This window comes from Thermobia domestica, chromosome 7 (assembly GCF_964235325.1).
Source record: "Thermobia domestica chromosome 7, izTheDome1.hap1.1, whole genome shotgun sequence".
Classification (NCBI taxonomy): domain Eukaryota; kingdom Metazoa; phylum Arthropoda; class Insecta; order Zygentoma; family Lepismatidae; genus Thermobia; species Thermobia domestica.
Window position 1 is genome coordinate 287,497,911 of NC_137460.1, and position 26,200 is coordinate 287,524,110.

General features: G+C 34.3%; 1 protein-coding gene across 10 annotated transcripts in view; it reads right to left on the minus strand.

Moving 5' to 3' along the window:
* Positions 1-26,200, minus strand: part of LOC145691005 (uncharacterized) — a 318,751-nt gene that overhangs the window by 57,543 nt on the left and 235,008 nt on the right. For 9 of the 10 annotated variants that reach the window (XR_014132318.1, XR_014132319.1, XM_081766498.1 and 6 more), the window contains one exon: positions 5,620-6,117. Coding sequence is in view for 8 of the 10 variants with exons in the window: in XM_081766498.1 (XP_081622624.1) it covers positions 5,620-6,117 (498 nt within the window). In the remaining 2 variants the exon portion in view is untranslated. Of the gene's footprint in view, positions 1-1,447; positions 2,149-5,619; positions 6,118-26,200 lie in introns of those variants that run through there. The other variant, XM_081766497.1, reaches the window with a different exon arrangement.

The following is a 26,200-nucleotide window of genomic DNA, read 5'->3' on the forward strand; positions in this document are numbered from 1 at the left end:
TTTTCAGATTTATGACAAAAAATACCCATTTAAACATACACCATTAAACGTACTATGCGATACGTCTTTATATTGTCTATATACACAAGAGGTAGTAAGAAAAAAATTACCTTTGCGTGAAAACTCGGTGTTTCTCAAAAGGGTATAAGTCTCACGATAAAATAGGACATATAGATATGAGAGAAATTATATTTCGAGTATATAACCTATTCAGGACAAATGGCAATCATAAGAGTAAAATTACTATCGTGTGAGAGCGAAGCACGCTGAACATATTTAAATATGAATTCTTTTTATGCTGCGATGGCATTTAGTCAGTACAAAAGAGGGATATTCGAAATAATATTCGTAACCTAACCTTGTTGACTACGCGTGGTGTATGTGAGAACGTTAACCTGAGTAATGTACTGTGTACATCTGGGCATGAAGCAACCAGCAGAAACAATGAAATATCGCTCGTTGAAGATTTGCTTGCGTTTGCGGGATCTACAATCTCAGATGTCACTGTAACTCATAATACTCTATCAGGGAGATATAGAGGAATTACATGCAATTTTGGGAAATTTGTTTCACGAAGTGCAATTAAAGCAATAGAAAGTCAAATACGTAACATTTCTGTGTGAAGGTCACTCTGTTTGTATCATATTATTTCGAGTTAATAGTTTGATTAAACAGAGAATAGCTCCTGTAGATATTGTATTAGTTCCTTTGCTAGGAAGTATAAGAGGATCACTGTGCTTAGATTTCCAACATATTATTAATAAACATGTAGATTGGGCATTTGTCTGTCATAAAGTAGTGGATAATAATTTAAGTACTAGAGTAAAAAAAAAAGTGATTCGAGGAAAAAATATACCGCATTATGCGTGTTGAAGAAATATTTGCTTCATTTACTGAAGAAAAGGAAAATATTTTGGACAGGTTTGAAATAAAGATGGGCGAGATAGAATTTTGCGATATGATAGTAAATTTAACCACACTTGAAATCTGTAACATGCTTTTGTTAACATCGGTTCCAGATCAAAAACAAGTACTTTTATCCGTTGCTGAAACTTATCATTTCAATAAGAAATACAACATAGACTATGCTAATGCAATAGAACTTTTGAATCTGGTACCCTTAGTACTAGGATTAATCGTTCTACTAAGAGACGCGTGGAATGAAAAATCACTTTTGACGTCAGTGCAATTTTAGAAAACCACGAAATCTGTAACCAATGATCCAGATAAAAAAAAGAGTGTAATAACTTTTACAGTTCAAAATGAGATTTTTAAATGCAAATCACGATTTCAGTATGCCATAAACCTATAAAATGTTTTATAGACACTGGAAGTACAACTACTTATTTGGGAAAATCCTTTCTAGAAAAGATCAAACTAAAATGTAGACTAAAAAGTAAAATATTTAATAATGTGGTAGCATCGATGAATCAGCCTCCTATAACAATTAAGAAAGAAGAAGAAATTCACTTCTTTATTAACAACTAAACATACACTGACTGGTTCCACGTGATAGACTCTACAGATATTTCAATGTTACTTGGTGGTCAGTTTCTACATCAACATGAAGCATGTATTAAATACAAACATAGTATTCTTTACTTAGCTGAAGAAAACAATACAGTAAAATTCAGTTTGAACGAACAATCTTTGCCTAAACCAAAAACTCCTCGTGTGAAACTTTTTTTCCAGGATTCGGCATTACTGTGTCGACATTACTCGCACAGTTGCCATTTAGTCTGTTAACAAATGTGAATGATATCTAGCGGGAAAATGAAATACTATGACAAAAATTGTCAGTTTTCTATTACAAAGTACACTTATTAAAAAGGTTTGTTTCTAAGCCGAAAAATTTCTCCTTTTTTTCTTAATAAATCTAGTTGTTGTACACTTCTCACGCTTACACAATTTGCAACATATATTTCAACCCAATACCAGCAACTCTTTCCTTACACACAGTTTGCAAGATATATTTCAACCCAATGTCAGGGACTCGTTCATTTATGCAGAGTTTACAGGGGTTTGCTTCAGGAGCGTCTTCGCAGCCGGCATCCAAATACAATATCGCAAACAGTCTCATCAGGCCTTATCTTTCATTCCTCATTCTCATACACCATAAGGAAAAAATATTCGCATATTTTCCTCTGTCTAAGAATAAAAATAAACTAAAAATTCAGCAACCTACTTTCTTTTACGAGGGTTGGAACTTAAATAGTGGCAACACTGCTATGGAAAAACTATGCAATGAAATGTACTAGTGGCGCTGATAGCGCACGTTGTTGACATACCTATCTAACCTCTGAGTAAATAGACTCGCCCGTCCCACGTCACCAGCAGGCGCACAAGCAAGGGAAGCACAGTCACTTGTGAGCGAGCGGTCTAACGTAAAGGTGTCACTGTATTTTCGAAACAGGAACAACGGAGTTGGATCAAGATTGAATGTGCCAGAAGTCGTACAGCACGACAGTGTCATCAAGGGCTTCAAGAGTCGTATGGGGAATCGGCATTGCCGTACAGAACAATGGCATGATGGGTAAAAGCCTTAAACGAAGGTCGGCAGACTGTGGCAGACATGCATCAGGCAGGTCATCCTAGCGTCTCTGAAGTGCAAACTGTTGCCGCGTTAGAGGACAGTGATCGACGCCTGACGATTTGTGAGCTCGCCCACGAAACCGGATTAGTGCATACGACTGTGCTTCGCATCCTGAAGGAACGCCTGGGCATGCGCAAAATTGCATCACCATGGGTTGACGGAACTGCAGAAATGGATGCGTTACGACGCTGCTCAGACGCACTTGGAGCGCTATGAGCGCGAAGGCGAGGCTTTCTTACGCCGTATCGTAACACTGGATGAGACATGGGCCAGATCTTACGAGCCAACACTGAAACGACAATCCAACGAATGGCGTCATTATGGGTCACCGCGAAAGTCGAAAGTGCGTCAGAGCCCCAGTGTGGTGAAAGTTATGGTGATTCGCGTGTACGACTGTGATGGTGTTATTCTAACGCATTACGTTCCTCCAGGCTACTGTTCTGTACGGCAATGCCGATTCCCCACACGCCTCTTGAAGCCCTTGATGACACTGTCGTGCTGTTCGACCTCTGGCACATTCAATCTTGATCCAACTCCGTTGTTCCTGTTTCGAAAACATAGTGACACCTTTCGTTAGACCGTTCGCTCACAAATGACTGTGCTTACCTCGCTTGTGCGCCTGCCGGTGACGTAGGGCGGGCGAGTCTATTTGCTCAGAGGTTAGGTACGTATGTCAACAACGTGTGCTATCAGCGCCACTAGTACACTTCATTGCATAGTGTCTCCACAGCAGTATTGCCACTATTTAAGTTCCAACCCTCGTATATTTCCTGCCCTTGAAATTAATTCAACAATTGCGGAAGATAAATATGCGTATTCATATAGTTATCTGCTCGCTATAGACATCTATTTGTCATGTATCAATACTACCACTATCTGTTCATTATTAAGCATCCTTTGTATTACTATTACTACCACTAATAATAATATTAATACAAGGTCAATGGTAACCCATGCTGTCAAACCAGAATATACAACTGTGTAAAAGTATAATGTGTGGAATCCTGGTGGTTACACAGGCTGTTCAAATGATCCGCAATATATTCTCAGCTTCTTCAAATACTTATATAACATGGTTTCTTTATAATAACAACAGTGCAACTTGTATAAAGTAATTTTCTGTTTTAGGTGCGAGAAATATATGAATCTACTCTTGTAATAGTGTGAATATACCATGAGACGATCGTAGGACACACACTAAAAATCATATAATGTTTTTCTGGGTTCTTAGGCACTTATGGTTGCGAATAACTGAATATTTTCCAAGAACAAATAATTAATACATTTTACGTTTTTTTATACAAGAAGGATTTTTCATTTTTGCATCAAGAACAGGATATCCACATTTTATACTACTGTACATTATCAATCAAGTTTAACATGAGAAAATTTCAAGGACACAAACTGAATTTATTTTTTAAAATTTGATAAATGTCTGTTAAAAAATAATTTCTCTTATACCAACAAAAATACTTAACACGATACCACTTCTGCTTCGTTTATATTTTTGTTTTCTTTCTTTTAGTTTTATTAACTTCTACTGTATGCTTCTCTACTTATTTTCATTTATTTATGTTTTGAATGTTATAATTAAATAACATCTAAAATTATTAACCAACCTGTTCATAAACAAACAGTGCTGTGAAGAAGTAATGTTAAAATTACATTGTATTAGACAAAGCAAAATCATAGATATATAAGCAAGGAAAATTAAATGAATAGGCACCAGTGGCTCAGAAATCGATTACAGAAACATGCAAGGATTGCATAATATTACAGAAAGTGGTGTAGTGTAGACTGATGTAGATATTTTATCCGAGTGAACTAGAAAATACTGATAAGAACTAAAAAAAAGGTTGAGTTGAAAATAGAAGAACTCAATATTTTTAAGAAACGTATATGTAAACCAAAAAGAACAAGTCAGAATAGAGAAGTAACGACAGAAAGGAGTGCTACTCGAAGGTGAGTTCGCCAATGATATTGGCTCTCAGCAAACTATGTAGGAAAAAAGTATGTGTCTGCATTAAGAAGACAGTATTTCGGTACGAGGTAGAAGGATTAGGCATATTCGGTAAGCAGATAATATAGGTACTGTTGCAAAATTCGAAGAGAAAATCAATATCAGGTAAGAACACTAGAGAAAATAACTGAAGTATATAGAATAGAAGTAAGAGAAATGATCGAAAGGAACAGCGATAAAAACACATGGAGGAGTTTGAAATGTGGGTTTGAAGAATGAAGAAAAAGAAGTCGAACCGAAAGTAAAACCAATGAAGAACGCAGAGAATAGTAGCTGAAAAGAGAACAATACTGAACGTAACAAAATGGTTAGGACACTGAAAAAGAGCTACATGCTGAAGGATGCGTAGAAAGTATGCTAGAAAAAAAAGATGTGAAGGGAACAAAGTGACAGACAGTATTTAAATGGATAATTTCTACTTCAAATGAAAAGGTTAGTTAAAGATGTCACGTAGGTCCTCAGTGTATTGTAACTACTGATATCTATTAAAAGCATTAAGGAATAGAAAATAAAGAAACAAAATTATATTTAAGGAATTGGAATTCCCACTAATTCTGAAAAGTACTTGAAAAATTCTAGGTATTTTGGTTAAATTTCAGATTTATTCCAAGTTTACGCAGCCCAAAAATAAATTCTAATAATAATTCCACATTTCCCAGATCAGTTCGGTCTGGGAGGTATCCAGATTAGAGTTGGTGAAATAGAGAGGAGAGAAAACTGGAGAATCCTGGGATAACCTACGGATACGATGATGTGCATGAAAATCTCATATCTTAAGAACGAAGCAGTAATCCTGCAGCAGAAACGAGTTCTCTAACACCCAGAGAACATTTTACGGAGAATAATGGACGTGTTGCTGCGTTAGAGCAAACGGTCCTGCTCCAGAGTTCCCGGTTACATCGCAAGATGCGAGATGCTCATGCACAAAATTGTATCCATGGATTTTCTCGGGATACTCCTATTTCTCGTAAAATTCTGTTTTCTCTAAATTCTACTTTATACTTACGCTCTTCAGGGGACCATTCCTGATCATCTTCTTCCACATCCTCCTCAGTGTCCAACCTTGAACTGGATACATTGCTATCCATTTCTAAACGTGATCCCTGAATGTGCTGAGACTTCCAATTTGAACATAGCAATTTCTTTGGTTTCTTCCTCTTCAATTGGAAACGAAGATGCCTGAAAAGGTTCTTAACAATACGGATATCGTTGCGATACTTCCAAATCTCAATTTGACACCGTGTACGTTTTAAATACAGATTTCTAATTCTCGTCCAATGCGAAAAGCATTTTGATCTGGAAATACGCCAGTCTGTATGAGGGAAACATCTTCTATGAAGTTCATCTGCAATCTTCTGCCATGCTCTCCAGTCTGGTTGTCTACGAAAAATCTGATGAAATTGTTCTTTCAAAATATCGAGTAGGATCTGCGTAGGACTTTTTCCATCCTTTATTTCTTTATCCCAAGAAATAACAGTTGTTCCCTTGTTAGAAATTTCGCTACCTAGAAGAAAGAGAAGGAAGTATAGTTTTTGAGTCAACACTAAATAAGGAAATTACAATAGATTAAAGAAGCATTTTAGGAATTTCAAGAATGATAATCTGATATATGATGAGTTAAATATTATATTAGTGGTACTAAATTTTGAAACTAGTTTCTAAGTCGATTGAGTACCATTTTCTGCATTGGACATCATTAAAAAGTTCACAACTTCAGGTAATTATAAGTAAACATCCGTATGTGAAATTACGCTTAAAAATATTATCTCAGACTTTGAAATGAGCTCTAACGATAAAAACAGCAGGGATTTTTAGTCAAAAAATAGGATCGCTAGTACACACACTTTCTTTAAGTAAGTATGAGGAGGTTCCACAACTTGCGTAACGTTTATTAATTATTAATTTTTCCAGCGGTTATCCTGGGTTTATTTCTTGAGCATATAGGGAACTTTTTGCACTGCTTCCTTATTTGAGGCAATTTTATCATTCGTGGAACCTCCTATTAAAAAGGGAGGGAAAAAACGGAATTTGTTCACTTTGTAATATCTTTCATTTATCTCAGTAAATAACTGCTGTAGAAGACGATGTCTCGCAGGGTATATGACAAACTGTTTCTCAGGAAGTACTGGTGAATGATAGATTTGAAAATATACGTTCCGTTGCTTTCTGATAGAGTCTTAATTCAATCAGATAATGTTTCAGTTTCCATATTTATATAACTTTCCTCGTTTTGGATCTTATTTTCAGTTTATTACTAAATATTTCTTCACATGAACTTCGAAATTTAGTTTGAAGAAAGTTCATCAATATATTTTGATCCGTTTCCTTTCAAAAACTTGAAGTCAGCGACACCCGTTAAACTGGGTTTCACCGAACAACAAAGATACGTGCATGTAAATCAGTCTCCCATTTGTTGTGCAGCAGAGTTAATGTGTAGTAGCGTGTAAAATGCCAACGGATAAAACCGCTTTTCCAAAGGATATGTCATAGCTCATTTCCATGCAAACTTTAGAGTTTCATGCATAGTACTGTACAACAGTGTTGGACCAAGTAGTTGTAGTGGGACGGGACACTGTTTGACACCAAGTACACCCTGTTTCAAAAACAATATACGTATTTCGAATGCATATATTTATTAAACTTCAAGACATACGAATATGAAATTTTACACACATATTTACGAACCTCTCAAGTTCAAAGTTCAAATTACAGATGTTCAATATGTCCTCCATAACCGACACGAACAATATCGCATCGATACTCAAATTCCTCCCATACTCGCGCAAGCATGTCCTGCGTCACTGATGTTATGGCAGTACGGATCCGGTTCTTCAAGTCTTCTAGGTTCTGTGAGAATGGTGGTATATAAACGTTGTCTTTAACGAAACCCCACAGGAAGAAGTCACAAGGTGGCAAATCTGGTGACCGTGCAGGCCAGCTGAGAGATGCTAAGTCGCCAGCTCCTTGACGACCAATCCAACGGTTTGGTCGAGTTTCACTCAGATATTCACGCACTTGGCGACTCCAGTGAGGAGGTGCCCCGTCTTGTTGAAAATGAAGTTGTCTTCGTGCAGCCTCGGAAACAACCAGTTTTGTAACATAGCGAGATACTGCTGACTGTTAACCGTGTTTCTATTAAAGAAGAGTGGGCTGTAAACAGATGATCGGGATATAGCACAAAACACATTGATTTTGGGCGAATCTCGTACACGTTCAATGACTGCATATGGGTTCTGTAGGTCCCAAATTCGAACATTTTGTTTGTTTGCCTGACCACTAACACGAAAAGTCGCTTCATCACTGAACACGATGCGTTCTGCAAAAGTGTTATCATTGTCAATAGCATCCAGAATCTCGTTACAAAATGACACACATTTGCGTTTGTCATCACGACGCAGAGCTTGTAACAGCTGTAACTTGTATAGCTTCATAACTAACCGACGTCTCAAAACACGCCAAATTGTTGTTGTCGGCACTTGTAACTCCCGACTGGCACGACGAGTTGATTTTGAAGGACTACGTTGGAAAGCAGTTTGAGTTCGTGTAACATTTTCTTCAGGAACACGAGGGCGACCAGGACTCTTTCCTTTACATACACATTCTGTATCTCCAAACTGTCGATACCATCTGCTAATGTTCCACCCATTCGGAGGATCAATTTGGTATCTCAACCTGAAATGTCTTTGCACTGTAATCACAGAATTGCACTTCGCAAACTCGAGAACACAAAATGATTTCTGCTGCGGAGTTAATGGATTTTAAACATATGACGGTTACCAAGGAAAACAGAAGACAACTGACATCTAGCGGCTATAAATATAAACTAGACTATGTATTCGTTTCTCCAATAGCCGAGCCGAGGCGTAGCGATCGATAGTTTGGACAAAATAAGTCTTCGTAATACATAATTTCTTTTTGAAACAGGGTGTATTTGATTTAGACTACTCGCAGTTTTGTACTTTGTTCTCTTTCAATTGTTTTCCCATTACCTGAGAGTTCTGCTTATTATCAATTTGATGTATTTACTAGGAATTTGAGGAAGCAGTGATGTAATGAGAGGTGTTTCAGCCTCATATATGTAGAAGCACCAAGCGACTTTTTCCGCATGAATTAAGTAATGGGAAAATTAATAAGATTGCTATTTAGTATTGAGTTATATTTGATAAATAATATGTGGGTGATGACAAAAAACATAGAAACATATTACATAGAAGGCATTAAGTGAAGAAATCAGGTAACTTTTAGTATTAATAATTTATCATAGAGCAACCAATGCAAATAATATTCCTGTAACAGATCTACGAAGCAAACAATATCGACCACCCTTTTACAACGTGCAAGAACATATTGTGGTAGGTTAAAAATTTATATAATTTGGTGTAAACGAAAATTGTAGATTTAATACACTGAAAAGTAGTATAATTACCTAACTTCAAGCGCACTTTCACTTTTTAAGATTTCTATATACAAAATACGTAATACATTTTATCGAAATTACTATTAACATATCCATACGTAGAAAGAATACCTAAGCTTGATTTTTTGATCAATATCAAATATAATTTTGTAAAGCCGTATGGATAAATTTTTCAATACCGCTATCGAATAAGTCACTGGAGAAATTATAGAACGAAGGCAATTAACAAACATTTTGAACACATTATTTGTCTTTACACTATCTCATTTTAACAAGTAAATTTATATATAAAACAACACTAAATTCTTTCTATTATTTTTATTCTTTTTACTTGTGTAAATAAAATAATAGAAACAGACTCGCATATGTTCTGTCTCATCTGATTCAACATAGCTATATAAAGACTCATTACTAATGTCTTTTTTAAGTTACGTAGATCAGAACAAGTATCGCCTTAGGCAACCAATAAGTCATACAAACTAATCATTTTCCCATTTGTCAAGCATGAATCAGCCACAACTAGGAAAACTTATTTGAATCATTCATACTGAGAACAAATTTCTCTTCATATTGTTCGAAAGATTTTCCTTGAAAATCTGCTAGTGATGGGGCAGCTCATGGCCGTCTTTCTCGTCCCGGCCCGGTTGGCTGAGAAAATTTTTTGAGCTCGTTTCTAAGATCGTGTTTTTTCGCTTAACTTTGTATGCGGGCATATATAAAGAAGTAAGAGAAAGCGTTACAAACAAATAATTTTGAATTAATTTACGAGCTTTAAATAATATGAGGTGTGTTTACAATGTTTATTACAAGAAAACTAAAATTTCAATATTTAAAAAATAAAAAATAACCTAACCTACCTACAAATCTAAGACTTTTTATAGAATAACATTTTTTTCGAGAAATCAAAAATAAACCTGCAAAAATTCCCAAAAAAATTAATTTGCTTTGGTACAATTGTTTATTATCCTATTTAAAAAATTCAAATGGCAGTCAATATGGAATTAAAGCAACTGTTTTTGGTGCATTACCAGATGCCTATCTTTAAGGATATCACTACAAAATCGCTTTTCTGGCCATTGAAAACCAAAAAATCTTATCTGTATTTTATGTTAATTATAAGTTTGATACTGGTAGTGGAATCTGCCACTTACTCCATTTTTAATTGAAAAAATAAAAGTGTCCGTTCATCATCGTTTAAGGAAAATATACATCCGTTAATATGAAAAATAATCTAAACACTATTTTGTACTTTCTTTACAAAACTTTTAAAATCGACAGCAATAATGAATCTAGTTTGTGGATCCATATTACCCACTCACTCTTTTCCTTGCAGATTATTGTAGAATTTCACTTTTCAATGGTTCATTTTTGAAAAATAATTTTGCATAGAGTATCCATTATCTAAATGTTTGAGGCCTTCGTATCTTGCAAACAGTTTATACTTTTTCTTATCTTTTAACACTTGCTCTGTACCTTCATTATATCTTTGTGGTAATAATGTATAACCGCCACCAGGTTATAGAAGTATTTTTGTGGACACACTGTATATTTCGTAAAGACAGTGATTATTATTTTCGATTTGTACTTTATTCTGCGACGCATATAAGTTCTTTCTTCGGTGGAAATTGCTTCTTTCCCACACAATTGGACAAAGAAGTCTTTCATCGTTTTCTCATATATATATATTTAAAACATTGCTTTTAGTGAGAACATTTCAGCTAGTGACGAACCATTTCAGTGTTTCTCCCTGACTTATTATATGCACAGTATATATTCTATAGTTATTGGGAACTGAATTAAGTGTTTTCTTTAATCGCTTATGGAAATATTGCAGTAGATTAGAGAAATACGGGCTGACCAGATGTTCCAGTGACCCAAAGTGGCACCAACTGCGTTGTTTTCCAGCTCGTTATCTGTACTTTCTCACGCCAGAGTTATCGCCGTGTCTAGTGCATTGTAGGCAGTTAACTAAAATTGACATAAATTATTTTCCGTATTCTGTTTGTATGTGCCTACAGGTGAGTTAACTGAGTGATTTTTGGAATTAACTGCCAACACTTTTCAGTTGACCATTGCAGCCCGTACCTTGAGCTTTGGTGCTACTGTATGTAGCCACCACGCACGTCGCGTCGGGAACCAAGTACGATTGTGTGTTAAGAGGCACAAGCTATTAGCCGGTGAAGGACGTTTTCTTACGGCTAGCCCCCAACTAGTGAAGTCCCAGGTCCGCAGACCTTGTGCGTACATGTAAGTTATACACGCGCCCTCCAACATCAGCATTCCACTTTGGAGACCTTTTTTTAATTTGCTAAAGAAGCATCTTTACGCTCTAGAATTGTTCGGCGTAACAACTGGATTCATCGTGGGACGATCCAAACAACTTTTCCCCAGTGCTAATCCCCCAAGTGTGTCAATGGTGTGAGAGAAGCATTTACAGTGAAATCCGAATTATAATATTATGTATTTAAAGGGCTATCGCGCACTGAAAAGGCAAAGTGTGATTTCAGTGACGAACATTATTATACATATTCAGTGTTTAGTGTTGTGTTCGTTCTTTTTCGCTATTTTTTTATATGATAGTGTTCTAATAAATAAGTATAGTGATATTTAACCCCGTGTGTTTTCGTTGTTTGTATGATTGATGTTTGTGTGCGTTATGGTCTGGATGATCGTCCGTGAGGTTTTCGAGACGAGACACCGGAACCTCTCGGCGCCTAATGCTCATCTCATCATTGAGACCGACGAGCGATTTGGGAACAGTTTGTAACTCTTCTTGGAGAGGTCCTTATCGTTCTGTCCAGGTAAGTTCCAGTCTCAGGAGAATACTTATTGGTAGAACCACGAACAGCGACCAGATTACACAAAACGGTTACAAATAAATGTTCACCCAAATAGAGACCTCGAATCGAATTGGTTACAAATAAATGGCCGCCCGAACAGCGACTCGAATCAAATTGGTTACAAATAAATGAAGCCCGATCTACTGACCCGAATCGAGACCGTTGGTGCTCGAATATGATTATAAGATCAATATTTTAATATACCATTTCTCTTTCAGCTCAGTACCAGGAATTTAAAAAAAAATCTTTCAGATGATTTGAAAAATATGTTTTAGTAATAGTCTATTCTATTTTGTGTAAGATGGCATACAACGAGGCAGATATAATCCGGAAATTAAAGTTAATTTTTGAAGATTTAAAAAAAGAAAATAGAGAACCTTGCTAAATTAGAACAGGGAAATAAAGAAAACTTAGATAGATTAGATTTACTTTTTCAAAAATTAGAGGCTAGAGAAAGCAAGCAGCAAGAGAATTTTGATAGATTAGAAAAGGTATATGATAAGAGCTTTGCTACGTTAGAACGAAAACTAGATGAAGACAATGAGAATTTTGCTGAGGCAAAGAGCGTATTAGGGCAAAAGATAGACGCTTTACGGGATGTGTTTCGTGACAATAACCAAGGAACAGAAAGCGCCGAAAACAAAATACCGGAATGTGAAACTCAGTTACAGTCAGATGTTCCTACTGGATACGAAACACCGGAATTTGAGCCTCAGTTAGTGACTGATATTTCTAGTGTAAACAAAACATTGGAATGGGAACCTGAGCTAGAGACTAACACTCCTAATGAAAAGGAAACGCAGAAATCTGAATTCCAACCAGAGACAGGTATTCTAAACCAACCTTGTAACAAATCTGACAACGATTTGATTTATTCAGAATCTAATAACACCGCTAATAGTAGTAGTAGTGACAATTGCGAACATATGATTGTAGACGACAGAAGTCGTATGCGCACAACAACAGCTGTCACAAACCACAGAGTAAAAAAGCACAAACGAGGTCATAGTTATGGTAATAAGCAAAGATACGAAGATCAGATTGTAAGCAATACAAAAGTTAAAAGGAATCAGAACCAAGATCGCACACGAAAGAATAACAGATACAAAAGGAGTCGTAAATCACGGTCACGTAATCTGAGTAATCACAAACTAGACAGGAACCGCAACCTGTGTGAGAACATTAAGCATAGATTTGTACGGAGAAGTAACCGACGTAGAAATAAACGAACAGACCGCAGTTATCAAAGTAGAAATAGTAATCATTAAAAAAAGGCAACCAAGACTGTATGTTGATACAAATTTTTCTTACAGGGAAGCGACGTATTTCTTTTAATCTTTGTTTTGCTTTCAGCTTTTGATCAGAATACATGCACACGAAAAGGAAAGCCACGCATTTCTAGGCGATAAACATGTATTCATTTTTCTTCTTTTTTGCTTTAAGTTTTGATGATGCATGGAAAAAATGAAAAGAGAACTACGCATTGTTTTTAAACTTCTTTTTGCTTCTAGCTTTTAACTGTTCAGCGAAGAACAGCTATTAAGTTTTCTTTTTTTCTTTCTGTCTTTGCTCAGCGTAGTACTTCGTACTTCAACCACCTGCGTCTTAGTGTTGCAAACCTTATTAATAATTTACTTTCAGTTTAATGGCATTATTTTTTTTTAATGTTTGAATTTAGGATTTTAGTAATTACGTTACATACGTACGGGGATTGCATTTTAAAAGCAGTTTGAAATCTTGGCGGGATTTCCGTACCTCAGCTAGTGGGAAGATATTTTGGCGTGATAATATATTTAATTGTGTTTTAAATTTTAAATTCCTTTTTAGGATCCCTTCCCACTTTCCAAATTCTTAAACATGTTATCATACGTATGACTCACAATTAATGTTTGATTTTCTTTTTAGAATTCTTTATATATATATATATATATATATATATATATATATATATATATATATATATATATATATATATATATATATATATATATATATAAATTATCGAGATGCTCAGAATGAGAAAATTTTTAGTTGTTAGTAATGTATATATTTCTGTATTTGTAAATGAAACTTAGTACGTAATCTCATGCGTAGAACATGAAATTTTACACCTATATTCAATGTTAAATCTCTTTTTCAGTGTTAATCTTGGATTTTAGTTTTCATTTTTGATAGTAACCCGTAACTAAGCATGTGTATTCTTAGATTAGATTTTTTCTAGCACGTTTTATTGTTTAGTAATATCCCAGTAAATATTTTAGCGTTTATGAATCGTAACTATATTGTGTATTTGTATGCTAATGTGTTGTAATGTTTTTTTTATTATTATTAATTTTCAGAAAGTTATACTTTAGTCACAGTATGTCCCAAAACTATTTGGAATTTATTAGTAAAATTGTTATTGTTATGGAGGATTTTTTAAATCAACATGGCCAAAGGTTTTGAAATATAAACCTTTAGGTTTCAGCCATAACAAACAGTATGGAGGATTTTTTAAATCAACATGGCCAAAGGTTTTGAAATATAAATCTTTAGGTTTCAGCCATAACAAACAGTATGAAGGATTTTAGAAATCAACATGGCCAAAGGTTTTGGAATATAAATCTTTAGGTTTCAACCATACTGCCAATGACGGATGCTTTTCTTCAAAAATCGATATGGCCCATTATTTATGAGTGTTTAGTCCTAACTTGTTTATTTAAATTGTTTAGTTTTGTTTAAAGATGTTTGTTCAATGTAACTTGTTAGCTGTAGAAGAAGAAGAAGAAAGGGTAGGTGCTTGTTGAAACTGTGTATAGCAGCAGTGTGTGTGAGTGAGCGCGTAGCCTATAGCTGCAACATCGTGGTGTTCAATGTGCATTTTATTTTAACTCGGGAATTGTAAGAAATAGTCATTGTATTATTAAACCAAATTATTAAAGAACGAACCAGCGTTTGTGTGATACAGTCCATCAAAAAGATTTGGTCCTCCTACCCAGATGTTAATACGTGTTTATGTGTTTTATGTGACCTACGTGCTAGGACTTGTGTGTTAACAAGAAAGAAAAAACTGTGTGGGCGACAATGGAAGCTTACAATTCCCGAAAGCGTGTTTTAAAAGGTAAGGTCACTCGTGCTGAAAACTGCATAAACAATATCACAGAACAGGAAGATATTAGTGTAGTTCAGGTCTACAAAAACAAAGTGAGTGAACTGTCACGTGAAACAAATGAGCTTTTGTTGCTTGCCAGTAACTTGTGTGCCGAAGAAGAAATTTATTTGGCGCAAGAAGAAGAGCTTGCTGCTATTGAAGATAGACTTACAAAGCTTAACGTGAAATTAGTGGAAGTGCAGGGTAAATTATCTCACGCTTCTTCTAGTGATGTGAATAGTCAAAAAAACAGAACAGAAATTCGACTTCCAAAATTGCAATTGCCATGCTTTAGCGGGAACTTAAATGATTGGCTTTCGTTTCGTGATTTGTTTATCGCAGCAGTGCATAATAATGAAAAATTGACGGGTGCACAAAAACTTCAGTACTTAAAAACTAGTCTGCAAGGTGAAGCAGCAACACTTATTCAATCTATACAAATAACTGACGATAACTATAAAGAAGCTTGGGACCTGTTAAATTTAAGGTATCAAAATAAACGAGAATTAGTCACGTCCATCTTGCGGCGGTTTGTAAGTCAAGGTCAAGTGCAGCAAAAATCAGCTAGCGCATTACGTCGGTTGTTGGATACAAGTGTTGAGTGTGTGCGATCGTTATCAGTGTTGGACATAAAAGTAAACGAATGGGATCCTTTGCTTATATTTCACATAACAGAGAAGCTAGACAGTGAAACAAAAAGACAGTGGGAACTTTCATTGTCAGACAGTGAACTACCAACATTCGACCAATTGGTGAAATTCATAGATCATAGGTGTCGTGCATTAGCAAGTAGCACTTCAAGTGCAAAATCAACCCCACCCAGTGAGCCAAACAAGAGTAATAAAAAATCAACAATAGCGCATCATGCTTCAGCTCAATTTTCGTGTTGCCAGTGCAAAAGCAAAAATCATCCTTTGCATAAATGTGATGACTTTCTTTCGCTGTCAGTTGACGAACGTCATTCGTTAGTGAAAAACAAAGCATTATGCTTTAATTGTTTACAATCTCATCATAAACTGTCCAGTTGCAAATCAGCATCGTGTCGTGAGTGTGGCAAACGTCATCATACTTTACTTCATTTTCCAAATAAACAGAACTCAGGTGTTTCAGTGGGGACTCATTTTTCAAGTGAAACTAATGTGCAACGTGCAGTGTTACTACAAACTGCAGTAGTGATGGTGAAGGATTCATATGGTAATTTACAACCTGTGAGAGCCTTGTTAGACTGAGCCAGTGAAAAAAGCTTTGTGTCAGAAAACTGCTCACAACGGCTTGGTTTACAAAAACAGCCTGTGTATGTACATGTTTCGGGGCTGAGTTCCAGTAATGTTGCTCGGGCAAAAGGTGTTGTTAATATTGTGTTTACATCAAGTTATGATGTTAAATCAGAATTTTCTATAGAAGCGTTAGTGTTGCCAAAGGTAACAGGTATGCTACCGAAACGGTATATTCATAAAAGCAAGCAGTGGTCGCATGTTAACAAGTTAACATTAGCAGATCCGAATTTTAATGTTCCTGACAGAATTGATCTGTTATTGGGTGCAGATATTTACCCTCAATTGCTATTGGCGGGTGTGTGTAGTGGTGTTGATGGTTCTCCCGTAGCAGTGAATACCAAATTAGGATGGGTGTTATTTGGTTCTATTGGCGATGATGAAGTGCGACGTAAAGAATTCACAGCGTCAACATATCATATCCAGTGCAACAGTGAAAGAATTTTGCAACAGTTTTGGGAATTGGAAGATATTCCTACACAAAAAATAATGTCGTCAGAAGAAACAACAATGTGAAGGAAGGTGATTTAGTTTAACTTGTGGAAGATAACTTACCTCCTTTAAAATGTAAGTTGGGGCGTATTGTAAATATTCATCCTGGAAGCGATAGCATTGTTCGTGCAGTGACTGTAAAGACCTCAGATGGAGTTTACAAAAGACCAGTTGTGAAAGTATCCCCATTGCCATTTGATTGAAAAAGACATTTTTCATTTACCGTTTTGTTTTACTTTTTTTGTCATTTCAAATATTACCAATTCATCTTTGTGTGTATCTTGAACTAGATCGTTCAAGGGTGGGGGCTATGTTTAGTCCTAACTTGTTTATTTAAATTGTTTAGTTTTGTTTAAAGATGTTTGTTCAATGTAACTTGTTAGCTGTAGAAGAAGAAGAAGAAAGGGTAGGTGCTTGTTGAAACTGTGTATAGCAGCAGTGTGTGTGAGTGAGCGCGTAGCCTATAGCTGCAACATCGTGGTGTTCAATGTGCATTTTATTTTAACTCGGGAATTGTAAGAAATAGTCATTGTATTATTAAACCAAATTATTAAAGAACGAACCAGCGTTTGTGTGATACAGTCCATCAATGAGGTTTCAGCCGTCTCGCACTGAAAAGCAAAGTGTGATTTCAGTGACGAAAATTATTATACATATTCAGTGTTCAGTGTTGTGTTCGTTCTTTTTCGCTATTTTTTTATGTGATAGTGTTCTAATAAATAAGTATAGTGTTATTTAACCCAGTGTGTTTTCGTTGTTTGTATGAGTGATGTTTGTGTGCGTTATGGCCTGGATGACTGTCTGATCGTCCGTGAGGTTTTCGAGACGAGACACCCGAACCTCTCAGCGCCTAATGCTCATCTCATCATTGACACCGACGAGCGATTTGGGAACAGTTTGTAACTCTTCTTGGAGAGGTCCTTCATCGTCCTGTCCAGGTAAGTTCCAGTCTCAGGAGAATACTTATTGGTAGGACCACGAACCACGAACAGCGACCAGATTACACGAAACGGTTACAAATAAATGTTCACCCAAATAGAGACCTCGAATCGAATTGGTTACAAATGTCTTATATTTCTCATCTAAATGTACTAAAACTCCTTCTGCTGTATATTGTGTTTGAATTAATTTCCATAATGTTATTCCGTAAGCTTTACCTTTCTGTAAACGTTATAATTTAACAGATCTTAAAACATTAACATTACTTTTCTTGTTTAAATAGAAAATAATTTCTTATTTATTATATAGAAAATCTTCGAATAATTTATTCACTTTCATTAACACGAAACTCAACAGTAGGATAATTATCGTTTAGTCCAGTATATGTAATTCTTAATCCATCTTTCACTATATCCATTTATTTGTCATATGTTTGGTAATTCCACGTGGAAGAACTATCTTAAATTTTTCACACTCAACTAGAATACTTCTACCAAACTTTATCTTTTCCATCTTTATAATCTTATATTCTGTATCTGAATATAATTCTCTTTAAGGGGCCGCGGTGGCTCAGTGGTAGAGCTTTCACCTCTGGTGCTTGGGATCCCGGGTTCGATCCCAGTTCCCAGCAAGTGAACTTTGTGGCGGACAAACACCGTGTGCGTGGGTTTTCTCTGGGTTCTCCCGTTTCCTCCCACATTCTTCATTCCACCATTTCATTCATTACTCGTCATCACCGTCTCCTTTAGCCTAACCAGCATAACCGTGGGACATAAAACTCAAATCTTTCCTTTTCTAATTCAATCCATATGGCTTGCTATCTATTATTTATTATATAGAAAATCTTTAAATAAAACTTTGATAGATAATAATCAATATAGGTTAAAAATAAAAATGAAATCTTAAGAACTTCTACAATTTTGCTCTATAGCAGTGCTGTCCAAATGGAGGCACGCGGGCCGCGCCCGCCAAACCATTTTCTGCGGCCCACAAAGGTCTCAAGATTTACGATTATTACTGATACTATTTTCATTTATATTTATTTATTCTTTTAATGTTTCCACTCTCCTTTGGAAATAAGGCATCTATTTAGCAATACTGTACAACAAAAAGGCGCGGGAATCCACGACAACACCTTTCCCTAAATCTTGGAGTTTGGTCGAAAAGAGTATCAGCGTCTGATAGTACCTATTTGTGTGAAAGTGCATTTTTCCACCATGAAAATTGTGAAGAATCGCTTCAGAAGCTGCTTTGGAGATTCTTCTGTTTTACATCTTCTGCGGCTCACAACAACTCAGGAATGGGTGTAGATATTCCAGCCCTTGTTAACATTGCTAGTCACTTTCATTTGTCACGTTGAATAGGTATATAATATTTCAAATATATTTTTAAATATGTTCTTTTCTAGCGTAATAATAATAATAATAATAATAATAATAATAATAATAATAATAATAATAATAATAATAATAATAATAATTAGCTGTGGCCCTCCACTTTACTAGTAAAGACGGTTATGGTCCTCAGGCTCATTATAACTGGACACCAGTGCTCTATGGGCTACGGGAGACGATGGTTAAAGCAAGTAAGTGATGGTGGAAGAATTGGTGAAATAAGAAAGTTGAAGAAAACAGGAGAATCCCGAGAAAACCCACAAGAATAATGCTGTCCACTACAATCAACAAAAGTTAATACATATAAATACATTACAATATAATTTATTTAGAACTTTTCAACAACTTTCTCATTCTGAGAATCATATGTAAAGTTCTTTTGGCCAACTAAAATTGCGTAACAAATTGCATTATTAGCTACAGTTTCTGCAAAATCTACATCTCTATATTCGTTCTCCCATTTACAGATACATTCTTTCTTCTACTGCAATTAATGCACACAAGCAATTCCCATTCATAATACAGCACTTTACCAAAAAGGTCCAAAATATACAGGAATACTAATTTATAACAGCTTACCCATCAACATAAGAAACTCAAAATCTGATCACCTTTTTAAACAAAAACTAACAAAGTACCTACAAGAGCACTGCTTTTATACTGTCACGGAATTTTATGAACATGCTCAAGCTAGAAACTTGTAGTTGTATGAATCAATAGGAACGTATTTATTTTATTATTACATGAGTAGTCATACTTATTTATATATTATTATAATCAAATATCTTGAATACGTGTCTCCTAAATGAAGATAGCATAATGTAAAGAAAAAAACTACAGATTCTCGCACTAATGAATAAAACCAGGTAGATGAATAGATAAGTTATAGTATTTCTATGTATATATATGTATCATGTTGTAAGACAAATGTGATGTATAAGGAACTATAGTAGTAGTTTGTTATATAGACAATAATAGAATTTGACATGTTCTATGCCGCATGTATGTATGTACAATACTGTGGTCTCCTGAACGCAAAATAAATAAATAAATAAATAAATAGGTCTATATTAAATGAACTATCTGGATTGTAATATTTTCACATGTTATTCTCTTAAATGCAGTGCAATCTTCATATATCTTAAAATCTTTTTGCACCATTTATAAATTCTATTTTTTTTTTTTTTTTTTTTTTTTTTGAAAGACTCCTGTCGGCCGTTCTGAATGTTTTTTCCTCACAATCATAAAATTTAATATTATATTTTATGTGATCAGTTAGAAATGTTACAATTACAAACCCAGGCATATCAAATTGTCCCGAGTTAAATTGAGTGGTTACATCAATCTCAAAAAATAAACCAGATACCGCTTTTTGAATGCATTGATATACAATTTGAATGAATATACAATTTTTGACTCTTTTGATATATTTAATTTTAATTTACTCCCATTATTAGAATCATATTCTAGTATTGGAAGTCTTATCTCCACGGTGTTTATTGTTATTTTTCCATCATAAAGTGCACTTGCACCTGCTCTTGTTCCTGTTCATTTATAAAACATCATTAATATTATTAGCATTTGTAAACGTTATTCTCAATCCTCCTTTCCACACAATCTCTTTACAATTAGTTAAAAGTCCTTGTATCAATCTTAACAGAAATAGAATATTAAATTTCTTTCTTAACCCAGTATACTATCTGTTTCGAAATCAGCTTATTTTAGGTATTATGTTTCAGATTTAGATACTTTTAAAGTTCCAATTACAGTTGAAGTTATTCTTGCTAATACAATCTTATCTACAACAATTCCATGTTTTTAATTTCTATTTGCGGGAAGAATGGAAAGAAATTATCTACAAGTTTTATTCCATGGTTGGCACCATATATTCTTCCCTCTTGACCACTTACAACTTCAAATTTCATGTAACATTCTGCTCTGTGAGGGTGAATAAATCCACCTCGTACATCAGAAATACAAGTCGATATCTTTGTTAGGCTTATTCAAATTCTAAAATGTTCTTCTATCTACTGTAAAACTTTGCAACTCATAGCTTTCGATACTATCCATTTATTATAGAGAAAACTTTTGTTTGTAAATTATGGTTGTAGTTGTTCCACCAAAACCAATCAAATTATTATTGTCGTCTTTATTTTCATTTCAATTTGATTAATTTTATCTCTTATTATAGAAAAAATAAAGAATAAGATGCCTTATATACAAGAATTTTATTTCTGCTCAGTTTTTCAATTGATTTTCTGATAGCGTTATACGTATTTATATATTGAGTTTTTAACTAATCATTAAGACCTTTTAAACTGTATATTTCTTCTGAAATCACTTCTACATCATCATCATATCTAAATAGATTTCTTCCCTCTCTAAATGTTTGAGCTTAAATACGGACTATAAAAACATACATTTCCTATAATTAAATCAAACATTTCTATTATCTAAAGCCTAGTGAAACCTATTCCTTAATATAGAAGTACCACTCAATTTAAATACTCTTTTGATAATAAAGATATTGCAAGGGAGAAAGTAATAAAATTAATATGATATTCAAGAACAAAAAGAAAAACGTTTTGTTAAATATGCATATTACGGCTTAATCACTTTATCAGTGTTATTATCTGCAACAACCGGTTTTATTAATGTATTTATTCCTGTCACTGTCTATTCAATTATAACAATATCTCTAGGTACAGGAAGTGCTGTAATAACTGGTTTATCACCTAAATTAAATATTAACAAGAAGATGAATATAAGAAAATTGTTCATTGTATTTACTCATTTAAAGAACAATTAGAAATAATTATAACATTAAATGGAAATATTGATAAAGAATATATTAAAAATTTTACTTTTATTATATTCTAAAGTTGAAGATACATTCGAAAGCTTTTTCCCTATAATAACTGAGTAAGCTTAAGAAAATTTAAATGGAATGTAGAAGAAATTGCTACAGAAACTCAGCTAAAAAAAAAAAAAAGAAAGAAAGAAATGGAGAATTATTACCTACCTTATATACGATGTCTTATTATAAATTCATCTGGAAGTAGTAAGATTTTTCTCTTATTTAATTTTTAATGCAGCCAGCTTGGTTAGCTAATAGTTACTTTTATATGCAATCTGTCACAAAAAATTAGCACCACTTTGAAAAGACTGCCACATTGTTAATGCTAGCACTATTTTACACACCTCGTTGATCAAATACCATTTAACTGATCTCTTATGTATGATCTTTCAATCCAGAAATTCATTTAATGTACTTTTCATTATTACACTATTAGAACAACGTTTATCGCTAAACGATGGAGAAGTTACTGAAAGTAAATGAAAAGGAGAAAATTGTTTACCATACAATCTTTATGACATTTCAGACCGGCACGAGCAGTTCTTAATGCTGCAAACCGACGGGGCAGCTGTTTAGTATGTTTGCACGTGTTTCACACAAAATAGGATCCAGTTCATTGTGTTATATTCGAAGCAGTTCCTCAGTGAATTGTTTCCTAGATTGATATATTTTCTCATGTGATTTTTGTGATATAATATGCCATAGATTCTCAATGTGATTCATATCTGGAGAATTTTGTGGCCATCATAATCTTTGGAAATCCCTGCTTCAAAACAAGTCTGCTACACTTTGTAACATAGCACATTGTCATCTTGAAAAATAAAATAACTCGAATTCGAACCTGGGAAATAGTCAGCAGCTTGTTGTAGTAACTTTTGATTCAGAATATCAATATAATATGCCGCATTAACTTGTTAATTGCAAATTTCAATTTATCCCATTGTCTTTGAGTTAAAGCATTCCCACAACGTGACACTTTCATCAAATTTCCTTCTTTCGGAAACGCACTTTTGCTTCATACTTTCTTCTCTTCTCATCCACAATTTTACTTCACTGTCATTTCCAACAATCAAACTTCTTATCCGAGAAAATTAAGTGCCGTCACTATTCATTACTACATTCTTGTATATACTCACAAACTCTCTTCCAGCGTTAATGTTTATTACTTAAAACTGGTTTCTATCTTGAAATTTTCTTATGTAACTCTTTTTCATTCAACCGTCTGACAACAGAAATGCAGCTTATGTTGCAACCTGCATTAGAATAGAGAGGTGCTTCAATTTCCTTGAAGCTGAAGACTTTGTCTGATACAGCCAAGCGAACAATATCTCGATCCATTCTGCAGTTGTATTCATTTTCTGACACACCACTCTCTTTCAGGTCATACATTATGCTTTTCTTGCTTCTGTAAAGTTCTACCAACGAAAGTGTGATGCATACCTAGAATTTTGGCGATTTGTTTGCTTGAGTAGCCCTCACCTTATAGTGTCAGAATTCGTCTGTGTTTATGAAGGCTTGTGTTATATTTTTCCCATATTGCGAGTTTCAAAGGGAGGATAACCTTCCATGCCTTATAACGTACGTGAAGCAATTCCGTTTACAACGTAAATAAAAGAAACACTCAATAATAAATATTTCTCATTAAAAATACACGTTACACTGCTCTACAAAGCAAATAAAACAAGCATATTAAGTCTCGACGACACTCGTATTGAGTTCAAAGATACCAAACTGAGACCATCTGAACTACTGTAACAAACAAAATACTGGTATAATCCTCCTTAAACTTAAAGGTTATTGCAGACGTCAAGTAGATACCATTATGTCACGGAATGGATTATTTAAACAACAAATGTAAGGAAACTCGTACGATTGTTCTGAGTTGTCTAGCTATATTTTTTTGACAGACTGTATATCCCAAAGCGTGAATCACCATAAATATCAACAACTACAACAACGATTCAAAGGAGAATCAAAGTTAAAGATGAAATAGCAACACAATGCGTCGGGACCTTAATACAGCAAATCATGGATGCGTTAAAATATTAAATAATACTTTTGATAAAGTGGATAGTTTCAAATATCTAGGATCAATACTAACAGAGGAAAATCATATTCACGAAGAAATTAAATGTCGATTAAAAACCGTGTTACTATTCGGTTCAAAATCTCTTGTTGTCGCGAATTCTGTCGAGGAATTTGAAGCTTAAAATATACAAAACTATAATCATGCCTGTTGTTCTGTATGGTTGCGAAACATGGTCACTTACTCTGAGAGAAGAACATAGACTGAAAGTATTTGAGAACAAGATCCTTAGACGAATATTCGGACCCAAAAGGAACGGGAATGGGGAATGGCGGAAAATTCATAACGAGGAACTACATAATTTTACCCAACATTGTTAAGATCGTCAAGTCTAGGAGGCTTAAATGGGCAGGTCATGTAGCTAGAATGGAAGAAAGTAGAAACGCTTTCAAAATCTTGACTGGAAGACCCATCGGAAAACGACCATTAGGAAGACCTAGGCGCAGATGGGAAGACAATAAAAAGATGGATCTCGCAGAGATAGGAATATAAAGTAGAAACTGGATGCAATTAGCTAAGGATAGAAGTCAGTGGAAAGCTTTTGTGAATGCGGCATTTAACCTCTGGGTTCCATAGGCCATAGAGTTAGTTTAGTTAGTTATTCAGTATTGATTCTATAAATCGAAGTGATGAATGTAAAGATTATTCTATTACAGTGTTTGATGATTTTATATTAGAGAATCAAAACACTATTTTAGAGATTATTTTACAAGAGGAAGACATAAGAATTATATTGTTTTTATCTTGCACAATCATATTTCAAAATACCTAAGCACTTAGTAAGAGACAATGTTAATGTTCTATGTATATTTCATCAAGATGATACGAATTTTAAGCATGTGTATAATGAATTTGGTGAAGGAGATATGTATTATAATTAATTTAAAGATATATGCTCTACTTCCTGGAAAGATGATTATGGTTTTAGAGTAATTGATATGAGGATAAAAGTAAATAATATGGGAGTATAGGAGCAAGATTAAGATTTTTATAACCATTTAACAAGACACTCAATTAACATCAATTATTAACGTTCAACATCAATATCAACATCAAACACCCTAACATTAACGTTAGCATCAACGATTAACGTTTAATCTTGTAACGTCAACGTCTAAAGTTGAAGGATTTAACCTTCAACGATTTTCTTTATAGTAACTGGATGAAAAATAATGAGATTAAAGAAGTAAGAGAACTTATCCCAGCTGTAAATAAAAGTGTGAGAGTAGATTTGAAATATTTAGAAACACCTTTAATGTAAAATTCTATAAGTGAAAGTGATTCGTGTGTAACAGGGGAAATAAAATATATGAGAAAACAAATTGAAGAGCAAGTACATGGAATAGAGCCTCTAACAACCTATTTTGGTAAGATTGCAACGAAATATTATACCAAAAAGCTACGTATTTGGGATAAGAACTATTGAGGAGAATGGCAGAATAATAAAATAGGAAATTCTGAAGTTAAAGTTCAAGGTCATAATTTGATAATTAATGAAAAAGAGTATGAAGGAAGAGAAGGTTTATGCAATTATTAACAAGCAAAAAGCTAGAAAATTACACATAAGAGGATTTGGATAATTATCATATATATTAGTAATTTCTACTGGAATTTATCAAAACAACGATTCAAATACAGGAAACCAATATCTTCAAAAATTAATAAGTATAAATATATTATCAAAATCTACTTGGAATGAATTTTATTTTGAAAATAAATTGCTAAATCTGGTAAAGGCATAAAACAATATACAGAACTTCCTAAAAAATATGCATGGGTAAGTGATGTTCGAAAGTTAGTAGAAAGATTAATTATTATAGATGAAGAAGAAAAAGTTGGAAACAATATTTTTTATACTGAACAAGTAGTTATTACGATTATGATTATTTGAAACTCTCACAATTCATTCCTAATGATTTAAACGATATAGGATATTCAATATAGATACTAAATGTATTACCGCCAATATTTTGAAATGGCGAGGAATACGGACAAAGATTAATAAGATTTTAAAGATGAAAGCCTACATATTTCAGGCCTACATATTCAGTTACATATTCCAGGATTTAACTATTGTAGACCTTCTACCAAGCTTCAACAAAAATTAGAAACAGGAGATAAAGATATAAATACACTAGGCGAAGCTTGTAAAGAACAT